Below are 21,537 nucleotides of genomic sequence, written 5' to 3'. Positions count from 1 at the left end.
ATGTTTAATTTTTTGGAGAACTGCCAGACTGCCAAAGCAGCTGGACCGTTTTACACTCCTACAAGCAATGCACAAAAGTTTCCAGTTTTCCACATTCTTGCTAATACCATTTTCTTCAATGAATAAAAATTATTATTGTTATCCTAGTGAGTGTGAAAAGTATCTCATAATTTTGATTTGTATTTCTCTAATTAACATCTTTTCATATGCTTTCTGGTCATTTGTCTCTCTTCTCTGCAGAAATGTATATTTCAAGCCTTTGCCCATTCTTTTTTACTAGGATTATTTCTCTTCTGTTGTTAAATCATAATAATTCTTTATACATTCTGGATATTGGATCTGATTTGCAAATATTTTCTGCCATTCTGTAGGTTGTCTTTTCACTTTCTTGATGATGTCATTTGAAACACAAATGTTTTTATTTTTGATGAAGTCCACCATACCTATTTTTTATTTTGTTGCTAAACCATTGCCTAGTCTATGGTTATAAAATATTTAGACCTGTATTTCCTTCTAAGAGTTTTATAGTTTTAGCTCTTACACTTTGGTCTCAGATCTATTTTGAGCTTTTTTAAAAAATTATTTTGCATTTGGATATCCAATTATCCTACCACCATTTGTTGCAAATATTAATTTTTGTAATTTTAGTAGAGATGGGATTTCACCATGTTGGCCAGGCTGGTATTGAACTCCTGACCACAAGTGATCCACCCACTTCAGTCTCCCAAAGTGCTGGGATTACAGAGGTGAGCCACCGCACCCAGCCTGATCTTTTAAAATGTCTTTCAGCAAAGTTTTGTAGTTTTCCATGTACAAGTCTTGCACTTCTTTTGTTAAGTTTATTGGTAAATATTTTTCTGGTGCTACTATAAATGGAATTGTTTTTAAATTTCTTTTTCGAATTGTTTGTTGCTAATGTATACAAAGATAATTAATTTTTGCGTGTTGATCTTGTACCTTACAACCTTGCCAAACTGATTTTATTTACATACGTTGTGTGTGTGTGGATTCCTTAGGATTTTTTATATATAAGATCATGTCATCTGCAAATATAGTTTTACTTCTTTTCAAACTGGATGCCTTTCATTTCCTTTTCTTGCCTATTTGCCCTAGCAAGACCCTCCTATACAATTTGGTTAGAAGTAGCAAAAGTGGACATCCTTGTCTTGTTCCTGATCTTTGAGAAAGCCTTCAGTCTTTTACCATCCAGTCTTTTGCCATCAAGTTTGTTAGCTGTGAGTTTTTTGTAGATGCCCTTTGTCAAGCTAAGGAAGTTCTCTTCCTAGTTTGTTGAATGTTTATATCATTAACATTTTTGTTATATTGGCTATTGGAATTTGTCAAGTGCTTTGTCTGTTTCTAATGAAATGACCATGTGATGTCTTTCTTTACTCTGTTAATTTGGTGTATTACATTGATTGAGTTTTGTGTGTTGGACCGACCTTGCATTCTGTGATTAATCCCACTTGGTCCAGTCATATAATCCTTTTTACATGTTGCTGGATTTGATTTGCCAGTATTTTGTTTAGGATTTTTGTGTCTGTATTCATACAGAGTATTGATCTATAGTTTTCTTACGATACCTTTATCTGATTTGGTCTCAAGGTAATATTACTATAATAGAATAAGTTAGGAAGTTCTCTCTTCTTATTTTTGGAATAGTCTGTCAAGGATTGGTGTCAATTCCTTAAATTATTGGTAGATTTTAACAATGAGGCTCTGGTTCTGGCCTCCTCTGTTGTGCTATTTTTTTTTTTTTTATTACTAATTCAGGATCTTTACTTGTAGTTCTCTTCAGATTTCCTATTTCTTATGTCAGTTTTGGTAGTTTGTGTCTTTCTAAGAAATTGTCTGTTTTGTCCAGATTATTTAGTATGTTGGCATACAGTTGTCCATAGTATTCCCTTATAATCCTTGTTTCTGTAATGTCAGTACTACTGTTCCCTCTCTCATTCCTGATTTTAGTAATTTGAATCCTCTCCCTTTTCTACTGATCAGCCTAGCTAAATGTCAATATTGTTGATCTTGTCAAAGAACCAACCTTGGATTTTATTGATTTTTCTCAGTAGTTGTTTTTGCTGTTTAATTTTTTTCTGATCTAATCTTTATTATTTCCTTCCTCCTAGGGCTTTCTACTTATATACATGTATGTTAGTTGCCCTTGATGAAGCCAACTGTGAAATCATGGCATTATAATATGCTAGCTAGGAGAGTGATCTAGGTCAATGCTTCTCAAACTTTAATGCACATACAGATTGCCTGGGGATCTAGTAAAAGTGCAAAACCTCTACAGCTTCCCATATCTAAAAGCTTTCCTGGTTATGCCAGTGTTGATGTTCCAAGACCAGAGAGCAGACAGGATCTAGTTCATTTGTTATCGGTCATTTGTGGGGTTTTCCAAACAGAACATGTCATTTCTGTGGTTCCAGGTATATTAATATGTCTCTCCCTTTGAGAATCAGTGCTGCTATATGTCATTATTTAATGACTGATATGAATGTGCATGGTTTCCAAGGGAAAAAACTGAACAAGCCCAACCCTCTCATTTTACTGATGAGGAAATTGAGGCTTCAAAGAGGTGAGATTTCTTGCCTGAAGTCATATAATAGTTTAATTGACTCCATAGATGAGAAGTCCTAACTCAGTGAAGTTCATCATTGATTATACTGTTACGAAGAAAAGGTAGCAATGAGGACAAGTAAATTTATGGTTTTTTGTTTTGTTTTTTTCCCAAGACAGAGTTTTGCTGTTGTCGCCCAGGCTGGAGTGCAGTGGCACAATCTTGGCTCACTGCAGTCTCTGCCAGGTTCAAGTGATTCTTCTGCCTCAGCCTCCTGAGTAGCTGGGATTACAGGTGCCCAGCACCACACCCAGCTAACTTTGTATTTTTAGTAGAGATGGGGCTTCCCCGTGTTGGCCAGGCTGGTCTCAAACTCCTGCCTTCAGTTAATTCACCTGCCTCGGCCTCCCAAAGTGCTAGGATTACAGGTGTGAGCCACCACGCCTGGCTGGTTAAATTTTTTTTGACAAACCCCTTTAACAGATTTCAATCTAGAGAAAGTGGTACTTAAGTAAATTTTCTTATTTTTGAGTAGAAATATGATACCTGAGATGCCATTAAGAATAGATAGATATAGAAACACACCTGGCCCCTAAAGTTGAAGGAAAAATAGGGAGCCAGGTCAGATACCTTTCTCCTATGCATATTCCCCCGGTATCCTGTATATGCCTTTGTTGGAGTTCTTACTGCAGTGTAGTTGCAGTACTTCTCAGTCTTCTCCACAGAAGTGTACCCAATGTCAGAGGAAACTGTGTTTTGCTTACAGCCTGCCTGAAACCCTAAATTAATGACATATCAATTATCTTAGTTTTAAGAAATATAGAAAACTAACATTTCCATAGAATAGGTTTATGTCATTTAACAACAACAACAAAAAATTTGATTAGCTGGGTGTGGTGACCCATGCCTGTAATCTCATTACTTTGGTAGGCTGAGGTGAGAGGATCACTTGATCTTAGGAGTTTGAGGCTGGGCAACATAGGGAGACCCTGTCTCTACAAAAAATTTAAAAAAAATGAGCTGGGCATGGTTGCATACACTTGTTTATTATCCCAGCTACTTAGGAGGCCGAGGTGGGAGAATCACTCGAGCCTGGGAGGTTGGGACTACAGTGAGCTGTGATTGTGCCACTGCACTCCAGCCTGGGTAACAGAGCAAGATCCTGCCTCAGAAATCAAAACAAAACAAACAGAACATTTAAAATTATTTGTCCTGGGCCAGACACAGTGGCTCACAACTGTAATCCCCAGCACTTTGGGAGGCCGAGGCGGGTGGATCACCCGAGGTCAGGAGTTCAGCACCAGCCTGACCAATATGGTGAGACCCCGTCTCTACTAAAAATACAAAATTAGCTGGGCGTGGTGTCACATGCCTGTAATCCCAGATACTTGGGAGGCTGAGGCAGGAGAATCGCTTGAACCCTGAAAGAGGAGGTTGCAGTAAGCCAAGATCATGCCATTGCACTCCAGCCTGGGCAACAAGAGTGAAACTCCTTCTGAAAAATTAAAAAATTAAAAAAAAAAATTGTCATGGAATAAAATAGATCTTGTTAAATATGATTACGTTTATCCTGGAATTTCAGGTGTTTGCTGTACACTGCCCTATTTGTTCTCTGTAAGTTTATATTAACCAAGTTTGATAAATAGTAAGCACTTTGATGGCAGGGACTAAGTCTATTATTACCTCTGTTATTTCTAACATTAAACACAATATCTAACACATAGTAGATGTTCAATATGTATTGAAAAAATAATTGCATGAAAGTTCTCTATTGGAATAATGGTGTTAAATGCCAGTGTTGTGAACATTTTTAAATTTTAAATAATTTTACTCATAGGAAAAGCTTGACTGATGATATCATGAAAGTCATGCATGTTTTAAAATGGCTTTCTGGCTTATACAATATAACAGAATCTTTTTTTACTTTATATAGTTAAAAGTACAAAATACACAGAAAAGAATCCTATAAGTATTCAGCTCAGTACAATGTTACACACTCAACATGCTCACATAATAAACACCCACCAACAAACAGAACTTGACCTGCCCTCAGAAGCCCCTCCATACTCTGTCAGGTCATTGCAGCCTTTTTAACAGGATAGGTTAGTTTTGCAAAATCGTTTTATACTTGAATAGGATTTAAGACAAGTAATGTTGAATAGAAAATATTCTGTAACACATCAGGTTAATGATTTAATATTCATTATTAGCAGCCAACATTATTTGTAGGCCAGGTGTGGTAGCTTATACCTTTAATCCCAGCACTTTGGGAGGCCAACATGGGAGGATGGCTCGAGGCCCGGAGTTCAAGACTAGTCTGAGCAACATAGCAAGACTAAATAGCCATACTTTTGTATACTATTCAGCACAAAAATGTCAATAATAAGCATTAAATAATACTCATTTTAGCTTTTGTGTTAATTAACAATGAGCAATAAATTCTTTTTTAAATTTTTGATGTGTAATAATTGTACATATTTAGGGGTACAGACTGATATTTTGGCTCATGTATACAATGTAATGATCAAATCAGGGTAATTAGCATATCTCTTACCTCAAACACTCATTTATTTATTTTGGGAATATTCAAAATCCTCTCTTCTAGCTATTTGAAAATATTTTAAAAGTTCAATGCTACAGAACACTAGAACTTACTCATCTAGTTGTAGCTTTGTATCTGTTAACCAACCTCTCCCTATCTTCCCCTCCTCCATACTTTTCATTTTCTAAAAACCACAATTCTACTCTCTACTTCTATGAGCTCAACTTTTTTAGCTTCCACATATGAGTGAGAGCATGTGGTATTTATCTTTCTGTCCCTGACTTATTTCACTTAACATAATGTCCTTTAGGCTTATCCATGTGGCCATGAATCATAGGATTTCGTTCTTTTCATGGCTGAATTGTGTGTGTGTGTGTATGTACCACGTTTCTTTATTCATGTTGATGACACTTAGGTTGATTTCATATCTTGGCTATTGTGAATAGTGCTGAATTAAACATGGGAATGCAGATATCTCTTTGTTACATTGATTTCCTTTCCTTTGGATAAACATCTGGTAGTGGGATTGCTGAATCATATGGTAGTTCTATTTTTAGTTTTTTGAGGAACCACCGTATAGTTTTCCATAAAGGCTATACTAATTTACATTCCCCAGCAGTGTATAAGAATTCCCTTTTTTCTGCATTCACACCAGCATTTTTTATTTTTTGTCTTGTTAGTAATAGCCATTCTAACTAGAGTGAATTGTTACTTTTAAGCTCTTATATCTAACCATCAAATTACTATAACAGATTTTTGTTTGACTTTTCATTTGTTTGGATTAGTAGTTCTCAATGTAGAAGGACCTGACTTAATCTCCCAAAGATTATTTGCCAGTGTCTGGAGACGTTTTTGGTTGTCTTAACCCACCAAAAACAGCTGTCAGTGCTACTGACATCTAGTGTTACCCACAACTGGGTTGCTGTGAAAATCAGTTTTCAGAACAGAGCCCCGTAAAAATGAATTATCTAGCTTAAAATGTCAGCAGTGCCAAGGTTGAGAGTAGTGTTTTTTAAAGAATGGGTAGGTTGTTTATGTTTGATGGAAGTTAGTTTAAATAGATTATAGCGCCTTACTAATGGAGTCCATGTTATCAGAAATTTAATTCCCATAGACGCTAGTTAACCTGTCTGTAGTTCATGCACTCCAGACCTCAGCCAGATGTCTTAAACATTTCTACTGCAGATTATAAGAAGAACAACATGAGAAAATGTAGATGGGTTGGTATAAATCTATCACTACTTCTGGAAAAATGTCTCAATATGATATTTTTTACTTAACCCAAGTCTATCTCTCCCCCACATGACTAGTTCTCACTATGTTGGAATCAGCTTATAAACTTTGACTAGCAGCATTGTTTAGTCTTGTTATAAGTTCCTGAATTAATGGTCTACAGGCTTGAGGCAGAGTGAATGCCTCAGAGTTACCTTATGGGCAGGCAGTTATCCAGCACCAACCACAGTCTCCTGCCATCTACTGGGAGATGTTAGGTGGGAAGGCTAGTAGCCCTCTACACACATTCATACCCACACCCCTGCTCTATTCCTTTTTTCGAGTAGTTATAGGAGGTCAGAAACACTAGAATGTACATACATGCTGGTAATAAATGGAAATTATCTGATAGTTGTTCTTCATGGCTATCTTTCAGAGCATAGTTTTCCATGTATTTTACTGTTCTTTTGTGAGAATACTACCCTTGACAAGTTGATCTATCATGAACAAAGAGACCCACATTTAAGCTATGACCCTAAAACATTTGTTGTTATGCAAGAAAGAATTAATGGTAATGTATACCAATTCTGACTCTCACATAAAGTGTATCTCCAAAAGTAACCTCAGACAACATGACAACAAACCAAGATTTATATAGTTGGAATTGCAAATCCATAAGTCCTTAAACTTAATGAGAAGATTAATTTAGAATTTGACCATTTGACTCTGCTCATTTAACTTTGAAAGCAGATATAAATAAAAACATTGTATGAAGAAAATTGCTTGGGATAATTTGCATTAAACAGTCTGTTTTTTGTTAAGTGACTTATTTGTATTATGAAAGCATAGCCTTATTAGTATTTTTAGTCTTCCTAAGAAGAAATGGAATATGTCATAGAGCTCTAGGCCTTCTTTAGTTTTCAGTACAAATTTGGTATATTTGATATTTGAGAGGATACACGTGGCATAAGGTAAAGAGAGCATTAGCTTTCACGTCAGATCCAGGTCCAGATTCTGCCACTTATAAACTGTTACACCTTGGACCACCTCGCTCTTATGGGCCTTTTTTAGCACCGGAAAGAAGGGAGAATACCTAAATATGATGAGAGAATAAGTAGGTAAAATAATCATGTAAAAGAATGATCAGGAGGAGTCTGGCCTCTGGCTCTGTCATTGATTACTGGCTGTGCCCATGGGCCAGCTGCAACTATTTGAGTGACCTAAAATGGGATGGTGACTTGCCCGAGGTCATACAGTGAGTCAGGGCAGAGCAGTTGAAGCTTTACTCTCTTAAGTCTCATTTTCCTTCCCTGTAAAACCGTTGTATTGGTGACCGTCTCACAGCATGTTGTAAGGAGAGATGGAGATCATAATTGTAAGAGGCAGCCCACAGTGCTGGCACAGTGTAAGCACCAATAAATGAAGGTAATGAGTACAATAAAATGTGTCACTTGGCCCCTTTCCCCAAATAGTTTATCTGTCTGGTTGATGTGAGCCATACACACTGTATGCTAAGACTTAAAAATGTGGGAGTTGATTAAGTTCTAGTACTGCATTATACTAATAATGCTAGTGCATAGTTTAAAGAATAATAAAATACCATAATGTAAAGTTTGTTTAAGCCCTTTACCCTTTTCTTCCTCCATTGGGACTTTATTTTTAGAGCACGTCACAAATTATGCAGAGAAGAGAGGGGTAGGCAGGAATGGAAGCAGAGAGAGCAGTGTGAAGGTAGTACAGTAGGGAGCTATGACACCCTCAGGTTAGGGTGATAGCAGAGGCAGTGGTGAGAATATTAAAAGACTACTCAGCCAGGCACGGTGGCTCACGCCTATTATCCCAACAGTTTGAGAAGTCGAGGTGGGAATATTGCTTCAGCTCAAGAGCAAGACCAGCCTGGGCAACAAAGTGATACCCTGTCTCTACAGAAAATACAAAAATTAGCCAGGTGTGGTGGTGTGCGCCTATGGTTCCAGCTACTTGGGAGGCAGAGACAGAAGGGTTACTTGAGCCCAGAAGGTTGAGGCTACAGTGAGCTATGATCATGCCACTGCATTCCAGTTTGGGTGACAGAGCAGGACCCTGTCTCAAAGAAAAAAAGAAAGAAAAGACAACTAAAGGCTTGAGATTTGATAAAATAGTTCATTTTACCGCTTCATTGAGGATATTCTTAAAGGAAGCTAGCATTTTTTTCACAGTGAGTACATGGTGGAGAAGAATACAACTAATACTGAATTTTAAAATGTGCTATTTCTAGTAACCAGGCTTCATCTTCTTCCCCTTTGACTGCAGATCCTAATTATCTCATGGCTAACGAACGCATGAACCTCATGAACATGGCCAAGCTGAGTATCAAGGGCTTGATTGAATCAGCTCTGAACCTGGGGAGGACTCTTGACTCTGACTATGCACCTCTCCAGCAATTCTTTGTGGTGATGGAGCACTGTCTGAAACATGGCTTGAAAGGTAGGCCATCGTCCCACAATGCAAATATGCATGCGGCTGTTTTCTAGCAATGCATACTGTAGAAGAAAGCATTCTTTGTGGAGCCAAAGAATAAGAGGCTTAAATTAATAATATTAATCCATTGGAATGGAGTCTATATAGGAGCAGGGTTATGATTGACTCAGTGGACTTATAGGGCTTTAAAAATACAGATCATTAAATGTTACAGTTGGAAGGGCCATTATAAGTAATCAAGTCCAGTACAGTAATTCTGTTTGACAGGTGGAAATAGGCCTGCCCAGAATGAGACATGACTTGGCCAAGGTCACACATTGAGTTGTGGCAGAGTAGGTGCTAGAACTCAGGTCTCCCGACTCTTGGTTCAGTGTTCTTTCCACTTAACTATAAGCTTTTGAGGGCAGTATCTGGTCTTGTTCACCCTTGTTTCCTTTCTTGCTGCCTCCTCAATATTCTTTTCCTGTTATTTTTTGTTTGGTTGGTTGTTCTTTTAAAATCTGTGTGCCTGTGCATATCAACTTCCCAATATTCCATAGCCTATTTCTGGATTACATATTCTTTTCTATTGAGCTGTTTTCTTCATTAATACCACACAATTTTAGGCACTAAATTGTTAAAATGTTTTATTATATTATAGGGCTAGGCCACAAACTGTTCTTGAAAGAAGAAGGGCTCAGTCCTGGGAAATAGAGAATTTTTTATTTTCACAAAATATTATCTATTCTACAAGCATGAATGAATCTAAAACCATCTTATAACCTGGGATTGGTTTCCTGAAAAGTTGTGTGTGTGTGTGTGTGTGTGTTGAGAGGGTGCTTATGTTGTAAAGAATATTAAAATACTGTTTTATTTTTGTTGCCTTAGCTAAAAAAACTTTTCTTGGACAAAATAAATCCTTCTGGGGACCTCTAGAACTTGTAGAAAAGCTTGTTCCAGAAGCCGCAGAGATAACAGCAAGTGTTAAAGATCTTCCAGGACTTAAGTAAGTCTAAGGTTGAATTCCATTTCTCAGGAATAGCATTCTTATTAACTATCCCTTGAAGAGCAAGACTTCCAATCCAAAATGCATGATGTCCTGAATAGGTGCTGATATGAGAGAATTGGTATACAGAATATTAAGAAAAATGTGCTCTTGAGGGAGAATTATTCATCTAAGAGAGGTTGTCTTTTTGTTGAAATGCCAGATATTTCCTTATTTTTTAAAGCACTTGGGAAAATCACTTAGTGTGTCTCAAGAAATTGTATCTAAGGGGGTGGCATGCCGGACTTGACTTAGGGAAAAAAGCTATTCAGTGGGTTTGAGAGTCAAGATTAAAACAGCTGTCAAATTAACCTGAAGAGCTAGTGACTGTAGCCTGCCTTAGAACTATAAAGTAGTGACCACCTTCCCAAATGAGACTGGTTTAATTTTAATCAGATAGAGGCCTAGATTGCCTGTGTCCACATTCATGCTTTGGACATTTATATAATCCACCTGAATTTATAAGGATTTGCTATTATTAATCTGATGGAACATTTTTAGTTGGGTCTCCCAGAGGCTGGGTCTTCAAATTGTAGTTAACATTCAGTAACTCTTTTTGAAAGCATTTGTCCCAAACACCCCCCTGGGTCGCATTAGCCCACACACAGAAATTCCTTGCCCGGGAATGTGCTGGGAGAGGTCCTAAGGAGTACCTCAGTGTGCTTGTTACACTGGAACACTATTAGCAAGAATAAGTGAACTGATTCTGCTGTAGCCTTTGCTTCTGTTGCTTATGTTTTTAGTTGTTTGATTTCTGTGTTTTTGTAGGACACCAGTAGGTAGAGGAAGAGCCTGGCTTCGTTTGGCATTAATGCAAAAGAAACTTTCAGAATATATGAAAGCTTTGATCAATAAGAAAGAACTTCTCAGGTATGAACACCTTCTTGAAATTTCTTCTTTCCTTGGTATGTTCTACATCATATAAAGTCAAACCATTGTAAGTTCACCATTTTTGTGGATCAGAAACAGTTGATTCATAACAGCTTCACTGATACTTTCTCTCATACCTCACACACATATACTCCCAAATGGATGATTTATGTTATGTGTGTTCTGTCTGTCACTGTGGTATATATTGGTCTTTTCCAGGGCAGGCCAAGACTTACCTCCAGAAAACAGAAGGCACCTTAGCATGTCCCCAGGCTCAATAAGACAAGAACTTGACATGTAGCATTAAATTCAAATATAGCACAAAATTGGATGGGTGCAGTGGTTCACACCTGTAATCCCAGCACTTTGGGAGGCCAAGGTGGGCAGACCACTTGAGGCCAGGAGCCCTATATGGTGAAACCCTGTCTCTACTAAAAAAATATAAAAATTAGCCGGGCATGGTGGTGCACACCTGTAATCCCAGCTACTTGGGTGGCTGAGGCACGAGAATCGCTTGGACCCAGGAAGCAGAAGCTGCAGTGAGCCAAGAGCGTTCCACCACTCTTCAGCCTGGGCAACAGAGTGAGACTCTGTCTAAAAAAAAAAAAATCTTCCAGATAGATCATAGATACAACTAGGAGAGGCAAACCAGCATTATTTTATTTTATCCATCTTTATTATATGATTCCATGTATAAAGATCAAAAATAGGTAAAATCAATCTATGGTGATAGAAATCAGGATAATAGTTACCTTGGAGAAGTGCAGGTAGAGATTGGAAGAGAGAAAGAACCGATTTCTAGGATTCCAGTACTGTTCTCTTTCCTGATCAGGATAGTGATTACACAGATGTGTTTTTGTGAAAGTTCATGGAACTGACATTTAGTTACCTGAGATTTGGAAATGTGTGAATGTTGGAATTCAGCCATATTCCGCTTCTGACCAATTCATAAGGTGAGGCTTTTGGGACAATAAACTGTCAAAGAACCTTGTTCATTCTAGTTCTACTCAGTTTCCTTCAGAGGCCATCAAAGAACAAATGTAGCATATGATCAGTTTTTGAGAGTAACGGTAAATTTGCAGCTCATTCATGTGCTGTTTTTGTGCTATTTTGTCATTTGTTAATATCTTTTTTTTTTTTGAGAGAGAGTCTCGCTCTGTCGCCAGGTTGGACTGCAGTGGCAGAATCTCCACTCACTGCAACCTCCACCTCCTGGGTTCAAGCTATTCTTCTGCCATAGCCTCCCGAGTAGCTGGGACTACAGGTGCACACCACCACGCCCAGCTAATTTCTGTATTTTTAGTAGAGACGGGATTTCACCATGTTGGCCAGGATGGTCTCGATCTCTTGACCTCATGATCCACCCACCTTGGCCTCCCAAAGTGCTGGCATTATAGGTATGAGCCACTGCGCCCAGCCTGTTAATATCTTTTAGAGAGAATCAGAAAATAAATAAGGAACTAATATCAGTGAATTATATTGATTATTAACAGTGATTGAGGTTGACCTTTAGTAGTCCCAGGTAACTTGTTGAAAACAAATTGATTGGCCGGACGCAGTGGCTCATGCCTGTAATCCCAGCACTCTGGGAGGCCGAGGCGGGCAGATCACGAGGTCAGGAGATCAAGACCATCCTGGCTAACACAATGAAACCCCGTCTCTACTAAAAATATAAAAAATTAGCTGGGCGTGGTGGTGGGCGCCTGTAGTCCCAGCTACTCAAGAGACTGAGGCAGGAGAATGGCGTGAACCCCGGGGGCAGAGCTTGCAGTGAGCCGAGATCACACCACTGCTTGGGTGACAGCAAGACAACGTCTAAAAAAAAAAAAGAAAACAAATTGATTACAGTGTTGTTTCAATCATGTCAAATTGACTGAAAATGAATACTTCCAAGTCACTGGGTTTTTGGTTTTTGTTTTGTTTTGTTTTAAGAGAGTCGTGCTCTGTTGCCCAGGTCAGAGTGCAGTGATGCGATCGCAGCTCACTGCAGCCTCCACCTCCCAGGTTCAATCGATTCTCCTGCCTCAGCCTCCCGAGTAGATGGGACTACAGGCATGCACCACCACGCCTGGCTAATTTTTGTATTTTTAGTAGAGACAGCATTTCACCACGTTGGCCAGGCTGGTCTTGAACTCCTGACCTCAAGTGATCCGCCTGCCTCAGCCTCCCAAAGTGTGGGGTTTACATGCGTGAGCCACCGTGCCCGGCCTGTTTCGCTTTTTTTAAAAAAAATCTAAAAGACTATTTTTTAGAGTGGTTTTAAATTTATAGCAATATTGAGAAGGTACAGAGATTTTTAATATATACCCTTCTCCCCTGCACAACCTCCCTCATTATCAACATCCCACAAGAGTGGTGCATTTGTTACAATTGATGAACCTACACTGACACATTATTATCTCCCAAAGTTCATAGTTTACATTAAGGTTTACTCTTGGTATTGTATGTTTTATGGATTTTGACAGATGTATAATGATATGTATTCATATGTCATTATAATACCATACAAAATAGTTTCACGGCCCTAAAAAATCCTCTACGCTCTGCCTATTCATCTCTCTGTCCTACAACCCCTAATAACCACTGATCGTACTGTGAGTGTACTGTGGTTTCCAGGGGTTTACTGTCTCTATGGTTTTGCCTTTTCCAGAATGTCGTGTGGTGGGAATCATACAGTAAGTATATGGCCTTTTCAGACTGACACCTTTCACTTAGTAATATGCATTTAAGTTTCCTCCGTGGCTTGATAGCTCCCTGTTTTCTTTCTTTCATTCTTTTTTTTTCTTTGAGACAGAGTTTCACACTTGTTGCTCAGGCTGGAGTACAATGGCACAATCTCGGCTCACCACAGCCTCCGCCTCCCAGGTTCAAGCAATTGTCCTGCCTCAGCCTCCCGAGTAACTGGGATTACAGGCATGTGCCACCATGCCCGACTAATTTTGTATTTTTTTTTTTTTTTTTTCAGTAGAGACAGGGTTTCTCCATGTTGGTCAGGCTGGTCTCGAACTCCCAACCTCAGGTGATCCACCCGCCTCGGCCTCCCAAAGTGCTGAGATTGCAAGCGTGAGCCACTGCGCCCAGCGATAGCTCCCTTTTTTAGTGCTAAGTCATATGCCATTGTCCATTCATCTACTGAAGAACATCTTGGTTGCTCCCAAATTTTGGCATTTAAGAGTATATGCTATAAACACATGTATGCAGGTTTTTATGTGAACATAAGTTTTTAACTCATTTGGGTAAATACCAAGGAATGCAATAGTTAAATCATATGAATTACATCACTGGTTTCTTTGTGTGTGTATTAGTAATTTAGGTGCATTATAAGCAGTATTTAATTATCTATGGGTCTTCACAAATTTTTTTTTTTTTTTTTTTTTTGAGACAGAGTCTTGTTCTGTCATCCAGGCTGGAGTACTGCAACCTCCGCTTTCTGTGTTCAAGCAATTCTCCTGCCTCAGCCTCCTGAGTAGGTGGGATTACAGGCGTGCACCACCACACCCAGTTATTTTTTGTATTTTTAGTAGAGATGGGGTTTTACCATGTTGGCCAGGCTGGTCTCGAACTCCTGACCTCAAGTGATCTACCTGCCTCGGCCTCCCAAAGTGCTGGGATTACAGGCATGAGCCATTGTGCCCAGCCAATAATTTTTATCCATTCAGATTTTTGTTTTGTTTTGTTTTTAATAGAGATGGGGTCTTACTATGTTGCTCAAGCTGGTCTCTAAGTCCTGGTCTCGAACAGTCCTCCCGCCTTGGCCTCCCCAAGTGCTGGGATTACAGATGCGAACCACCACACCGAGCTACCAAACAAATGCTTTAAGATGCATAAAAGATTGCAAAATTATGTGATGGTACATCACAAGTACAAATATGTCAGAAAAGTCTGAATACCTGCCTCAACCACAACACTGTTCAATCACGTGTCTTTCTGCGCGACTATTATCTAAAGAATCTATTCATGCACCTATTATCTTTTTTCTTTTAAAAAATTTTTTCTCCAGTTCCACTTGCCAACATCCACCTGTTATCTAAAAATAAAATATTTATTAAAGCCTTTCTTTTTGTAATTTGTTTACTATTTTCGTAGATGACTATAATCAACCATGAAGCAACCATTTTTGTCCTTGTCTCATGATTACATCACTGAATTTTTAAGACTTTTGTTACAATAAGGAATTCCGTGGATTTCTCTTACAGTGAATTCTATGAACCCAATGCCCTCATGATGGAAGAAGAAGGAGCCATAATTGCTGGTCTGTTGGTGGGTCTGAATGTCATTGATGCCAATTTCTGTATGAAAGGAGAAGACTTGGACTCTCAGGTATGGGAAAGAGACTCATTACCATGCGTGTCACTCTGAGTTCTGCTATCTCAGAAGTGGATTTGATTAGGTTATACCAACCAAATTAGGCCATATTGTATGTGTCATAAACAGGATTTCTTCCCATTTTGATGGGAATATAAAAAAATAGGTTGTTTTTCCTTCCAGTTTGGCTCATTTATATGTTACGAATGTTTTTCAGATTCTTGTCTTGGCTCTACTTTCTGTTAAATATATATATACACACACACACATACATATTTACATACACATACATACACACACAAACACGGGCAAACCCGAGATATTGCAGGTTTGGTTTCAGATCACAACAGTAAAGCAAATATCATAATAAAGCAAGTCACATGCATTTTTTGGTTTCCCAGTACATGTAAAAGTTTGTTTATACTAGGCCAGGTGCGATGGTTCACACCTGTAATCCCTGCACTTTGGGGCGGGAGTATCGCTTGAACCCAGGAGTTTGACACCAGCCTGGGCAACATAGTGAGACCCCGTCTCTACAAAAAAGAAAAAATTAGCTGGTTCTGGTGGCTACTTGGGAGGCTGAGGCAGGAGGATCACTTGAGCTTGGGAGGTCGAGGCTATAGTTAGCCATGATTGTGCCACCGTACTCCAGCCTGGGTGACAGTGAGACCCTGTCTCAAAATAAAACTCTAAATTTTTTAAATAAAAAGTTTGTTTACACTATTATTAAGTATGTAATAGTGTATGTGTAAAAAATAGTGTACATACCTTAACTTAAAAATACTTTATTGCTTAAAAAATGCTAACAATCACCTGAGCCTTCAGTGAGTTGTAATCTTTTTGCTGGGAGAGGGTCTTACCTCAGTGTTGATGGCTGCTGACTGAGCTTGGTGGTTGCTGAAAGTTGACGTGGCTGTGGCAATTTATTAAAATAAGACAACAGTGAAGTTTGCTACATTAATTGGCTTCCTTTACAAAAGATTTCTCTGTAGCGTACTATGCTGTTTGACAGCATTTTACCCACAGTAGAATTTCTTTCAAAATTGGAATCAGTCCTCTCAAATCTTGCTGCTGCTTTATCAACTAAGTTTATGTAATACTCTAGTAAACAATGCTGTAAACAGATGTGCTGTCTTTGCTGTACCCGTGGTTTTTTTGGTTTTTGTTTTTTGTTTTTTTGAGACAGAGTCTTGATGTGTCACCCAGGCTGGAATGCAGTGGCACTATCTCAGCTCACTGCAACCTCCACCTTCTGGGCTCAAGCAATCCTCATGCCTCATCCTCCTGAGTAGCTGGGACTACAGGCATGCACCACCACTACACCCGGCTAATTTTTGTATTTATAGTAGAGACAGGGTTTTGCCATGTTGCCCAGGCTGATCTCAAACTGGTGGCCTCAAGTGATCTCCCTGCCTTGGCTTCCCAAAGTACTGGGATTACTGGCATGAGCCACCACGCCCAGCCTGCTATTCCACTTTTAGAGCATAGGCAGAGTAGATTTAGCATCATTCTTAAGGGCCCTAGGATTTTCAGAATGGTAAATGAGCACTGGCTTCAACTTAAAGTCACCAGCTGCATTAGCCTCTAACGAGAGAGTCAGTCTGTCCTTTGTAGCCTTGAAGCCAGGCATTGACTTCTCATCTATAGCTATGAAAGTCCTAGGTGGCATTGTCTAATAGAAGGCTGTTTTGACTACAATGAAAATCTGTTGTTGAGTGTATCCACCTTCATCAATTATCTTAATTAGATATTCTGGATAACCTGCTACAGCTTCTATTATTTACATCAGCGCTTACTGCTTCAACTTGTACTTTTATGTTATGGAGACAGTTTCTTTCCTTAAACTTCGTAAACCAGTCGCTGCTAACTTCAGGCTTTTCCTCTGCAGCTTTTTTACGTCTCAATCTCCATAGAATTCAAGAGCATTAGGGCCTTGCTCTGAATTAGGTGTTGGTTAAGGGAATATTGTGGCTGGTTTGATCTTCTATACAGACCACTCAAACTTTATTCCTTTCAGCAATCAGGCTGTTTTGCTTTCTTGTCATTCATTTGTTCATTGGAGTAGCACTTAATTCCCTTCAAGAACTTTTCCTTTGCTTTCACAACCTGGCTGTTTGGCCCAAAAAGCCTACCTTTTGACCTATCTTGGCTTTCGACATGCCTTCTTCACTGAGCTTTACTTTTTCTGGCTTTTGATTTAAAGTAAGAAATGTGCAATTCTTCCTTTCACTTGAACACTTAGTGGCCATTGCAGGGTTATTAACTGGCCTAATTTCAGTATTGTTGCGTCTTAGGGAATAGGGAGGCCAAGGAGAAGGGAGAGAGATGGGGGAACGGCCAGTAAGTAGAGCAGTCAGAACACACACATTTATGGATTGCTTGCCATCTTATACGGGTGTAGTTCATGGAGCCCCAAAATAATTTTGATAGTAGCATCAAAGATCACTGATTACAGATTATCACAACAGATATAAAAATAATGAAAAAGTTTGAAGTACTGTGAGAATTACCAAAATGTGAAACCCAGACATGAAGTGAGCACATGCTGTTGGAAAAATGGCACTAATAGACTTGCTTGACACAGGGTTGCCACAAACCTTCAATTTGTAAAAAGTGCAATATCTGTGAAGCAAAGGGCAATAAAATGAGGTGTGTGTGCATGTGTGTATACTCAAATATATGCAGTTGACTCTTGAACACCAGAGTAAGGCACCACATGGTAGAAACATCCCACATGAGCCATGGTGCCTGGCCTATTGTATATTTCATATGCTGTATTCTTACAATAAAGTAAGCTAGAGAAAAGAAAATGTTATAAGAAAATTATAAAGATGAAAAAATATATTTACTGTTCATTTAAATGAATGGATGATCATAAAGGAACCAGATCATCATAAAGGTCTTCACACTAACCAGGCTGACAAGGAGGAAGAGGAGGGGGTTGGTCTTGCTGTCTCGGGAGTGGCAGAGATGGAGGAAAACCTTTATTTTTTTCTGCCTGGATGACAGAGTGAGACTTTGTCTCAAAAATAAAATAAAATAATATAATATAAATGTAAATACATATTTTATATTGTATATATATAGTATATAAGTGGACTCGCACAGTTCAAAGTCATGTTGTTCAGGGATCAACTGGACAGTTGTCCTTCAGTATCCAAAGGAGATTGTTTCCAGGACCTCTGTGAATACCAACACTCACAATGCTCAAGCCCCTTTAAGTCAGCCCTCTGTGTCCCTGGGTTCTAGGACTTGCTGATAAGGAGAGCCAACTGTACTGCAGGCCATTAAAGCATGGTAGTTAAGAGTAGAGGCTCTGAAGCTGACTGTCTAGTTTTGGATTCTGGCTTCCTCATTTTCTAGCTGAATATATTTTATAATTACTTAGTTTCTTGTTTCAGAATTCTTGATGTAATGCAGTTAGAACAGGGCCTAGTATACATTAATTGCCCAATAAATTGTTATGCCCAGACCGTTTATTCCGCGAAGAAGACCACCAGAGTCCAGAGTCAAAGCCAAGCGGCAAGGATCTTTACTGCAAGTTCAAACTTGGTCCCTCCGCTTCACAGCTTACAAGAGGGCCCCGAACAATGCGTGCGCTCGCTTTTTATAACCCGATGTAAACAGGACTTGTAAGGTTACAGAGGAACAAGGGAATTCTTTAGGTTACAGCATTACAATTGGTTAACATTTTAAGTTATACATTTAGCAGTTTTTTTATTGGTTCCTGCGCTTTCAGTAAAACTACGAACAGCTGTGTCCTTATCAGGGATTTTCCAGGTGGTGTTTTTTCTAAAGTTGAGATATATGGCAGTCTCTGAGTTGAGAGATATATGGTGGGACGTGTTTGTACTGGGCTCAGGAAGTTGAGAGATATATGGTAGTCTCTGAGTTGAGAAATGTGTTTGTGTTGAACCCAGGGCTGAGGAATGTGCCTGATTTCTTTCATTCCCCCCTTCTTTAGGTACCTCTAGAGCCAATCTTGGGTCTTATAAGTCTGATTCTGTTTCAGCGTGTACAGGTTTGTATTGGGCTCTGAGGACCATGAGCTGTACAGTGTCAAACCTCTCTCTGACAAACTGCAAAATTCTGTTAACAACATAAGGTCCTACGGTAAGCAGAAATAGCAGACTTAGCAGGGGTCCAAGGAAGGGGGCTAACAGGGAAAACATAGAGGAATTCCACCATTGGTTTGCAGCTGAAGCAAACTGCTGTTTTTTTACTTCTATGCTCAACTTGCGTAACTGTTGGACCCGGTTTTCTACAAGCTCTGATTCATTTATGTAGAAACAACAGTCTTCTCTTAGGAACATACATGTGCCACCTTTGTCAGCAGTGAGAAGGTCTAGGGCCCTCCGGTTCTGCAAGGTTACCTGTGCTAGGGATGTGAGCTGTCGCTGAAGGGAGGCAAGGGACTCAGCCGACTCCTCCATAGCAACGGCAAATTGTTGGTATAACTTGTTGCTTTCTATGAGGGTGTGACCTAGGGCTCCCCCCGCCAGTCCGGCCGCAATGAGGGATGAGGTGAGGGAGATTCCCGCAATGAGGGGGATAAATATGGCTCGTGCAGGTCTCGGTCTAGGGGCCGGGTGAATAGCAGTGCTAGTCCAGTTACCGGTGTACCCCAGGAACTCGCCGGCAGTTAGTAGAGTTAACCGGGGAACTAATGTGACAGGAAGACACAGTAGGTTGGTAACAGAGGGACCAGATAGGTTCTTAGATAATGTTCCATTACACCAAAAGAATATGCCCGGCAGAGCCCTTAGGGTGGTACTAGGGGGCGTGGCAGTGATGTTGCAGAGGCTGGAGTTAGTGCCTGAAAAACAGTAGGGAAACTTTTCCGGACTGGGGTTCAGGTACAGTGGCACATTAGGAATAGGGGCATACGAGAGATTCTGGAGGTTGTTAGCTTGGGTAGAGGTAGAGGATCCTCATGGCAGAGGGACAGCGGTTAGCGGCGGACGCCCTAGGGTGGCACACAGAAAGCAGCCAGACAAGCTGTGAAGTCCTGTAAGGTTAGCAAGCCCTATTCCTTCCTGTAACAATTCTAACCAGGAAAAGGGACGTAGATTTTGCGTCAACCTGCTTTCCTGTTGTTGGATTTCTCCATGAACGAGAGGCCTCACCTGGACTAGGCCACACCACAGATAGAGATGTCTACTAGGCCATGTGGATGAGGACGAGTAATACATGGCCCCATGCTGGGGCGTGGTCCAGCGTGAGTTCCATGGGTCTTTAACTATCCAAGTATAAATTTTATCCTCACCTCTATAAAAGTTTTTTCCCGGTTCCACCCAATTCCTAGGGGAATGCATTTTATAATAGCTATACGGGCAGCCCGCGTTTTGGTGCCACCAATAGTGTTTACAATTGTATTCAGTCTGATCGAACTCAAAGCATATAGCGGGGTATCGTGACAACGTCCTAGTGAAATTTAGTAAAACTGGGCCGCTGCACCCTGAGGAGGGGCAATCAGCACTGGCCAATAATTTCCCGGGCTTATGAACCAGAATCTCCAGACAAAGGGATTAGGAGCTGGTTTCGTATTTGCCTTAGCGGCCACTAGGGCAACTAACGTTAGGGTTAGACTACCTAGCTGCATGTTTGCAGTGAGCTATGCTGCCGGCGCAGGGTGAGTTTTAAGGGGTTGTTCTTAGCTCTGTCCACAGTCCACGTGGCCGGTGCTTCAGCCGCTGCCGTGATTGGCCTGAGGAGGTCGGAGGTCGGGTCCACTGGTTTGACGTGGGTGTAGTGGATCCACGATGCGATGCCTTCCACTTTCAGGGCGGTGGGTGTGGTCAGGAGTACCTGGAGTGGTCCTTTCCACCTGGGTTCTAGGGTCTTTTGTCGGTGTCGCTTAACCAGGACCCAGTCTCCCGGCTGGTACGGATGGGGTGTCGGTGGGGGACCAGTCTCATATAGTTCTTTCAGCTTGGGCCAGATTTCCTGATGAATTTTCTGCAAGGCTTGTAGGGAAAATAAGAGTTCAGAGACATTTTCTGTTTCAGATTTGAGCAGATCACCTTTCAGGCTGGGAACCAGGGGTGGGGGTCTGCCATACATGATTTCATAAGGGGTAAGGCCCAGTCTGTAAGGGGTATTACGGGCCCGGAACAGAGCGTAGGGGAGAAGGACCACCCAGTTAGCGCCAGTCTCCATAGTCAATTTAGTTAAGGTCTCCTTTAAGGTCCGATTCATCCTCTCTACCTGTCCTGAACTTTGGGGCCTGTAAGGCAATGTAATTTCCAATTTGCCCCAAGGATGGAAGCCAAATCCTGACTTACCTTAGCAACGAAGGCCAGCCCATTATCTGACCCTATCTGGACGGGGAAGCCATACCTGGGGAGGATATCTTCCAGAATTTTCTTTGCTACAACCTGAGCAGTCTCCTTTTTGGTCGGGAATGCTTCAATCCACCCTGAAAAAGTATCTACAAAGACAAGTACCGGTACCCGTATTTTCCTGGCTTTATCTCAGTAAAATCTACTTCCCAGTAGATACCGGGCCTGGTTCCCCTGAGCCTTGTTCCTGTTGCAGCCTGGGACTGGGGGTAGGCGTTGTTAA

At 40.3% G+C, this 21,537-nt stretch overlaps 1 protein-coding gene across 5 annotated transcripts in view; it reads left to right on the top strand.

Annotated features, from left to right (window-relative positions):
* The window catches only part of RUFY3 (RUN and FYVE domain containing 3), a 110,063-nt gene that overhangs the window by 48,583 nt on the left and 39,943 nt on the right, over positions 1-21,537 (top strand). For all 5 annotated transcript variants that reach the window (XM_023190256.3, XM_023190257.3, XM_023190258.3 and 2 more), the window contains 4 exons: positions 8,607-8,780; positions 9,642-9,759; positions 10,567-10,668; positions 14,865-14,988. In XM_023190256.3, the coding sequence (XP_023046024.1) occupies positions 8,607-8,780; positions 9,642-9,759; positions 10,567-10,668; positions 14,865-14,988 (518 nt within the window). The remainder of the gene's footprint in view (positions 1-8,606; positions 8,781-9,641; positions 9,760-10,566; positions 10,669-14,864; positions 14,989-21,537) is intronic.

The sequence above is a fragment of the Piliocolobus tephrosceles genome, chromosome 3 (genome assembly GCF_002776525.5).
Source record: "Piliocolobus tephrosceles isolate RC106 chromosome 3, ASM277652v3, whole genome shotgun sequence".
Lineage (NCBI taxonomy): Eukaryota > Metazoa > Chordata > Mammalia > Primates > Cercopithecidae > Piliocolobus > Piliocolobus tephrosceles.
Note: the sequence above shows the minus strand (reverse complement) of the source record. Positions and strands in the feature narration are given on the sequence as shown.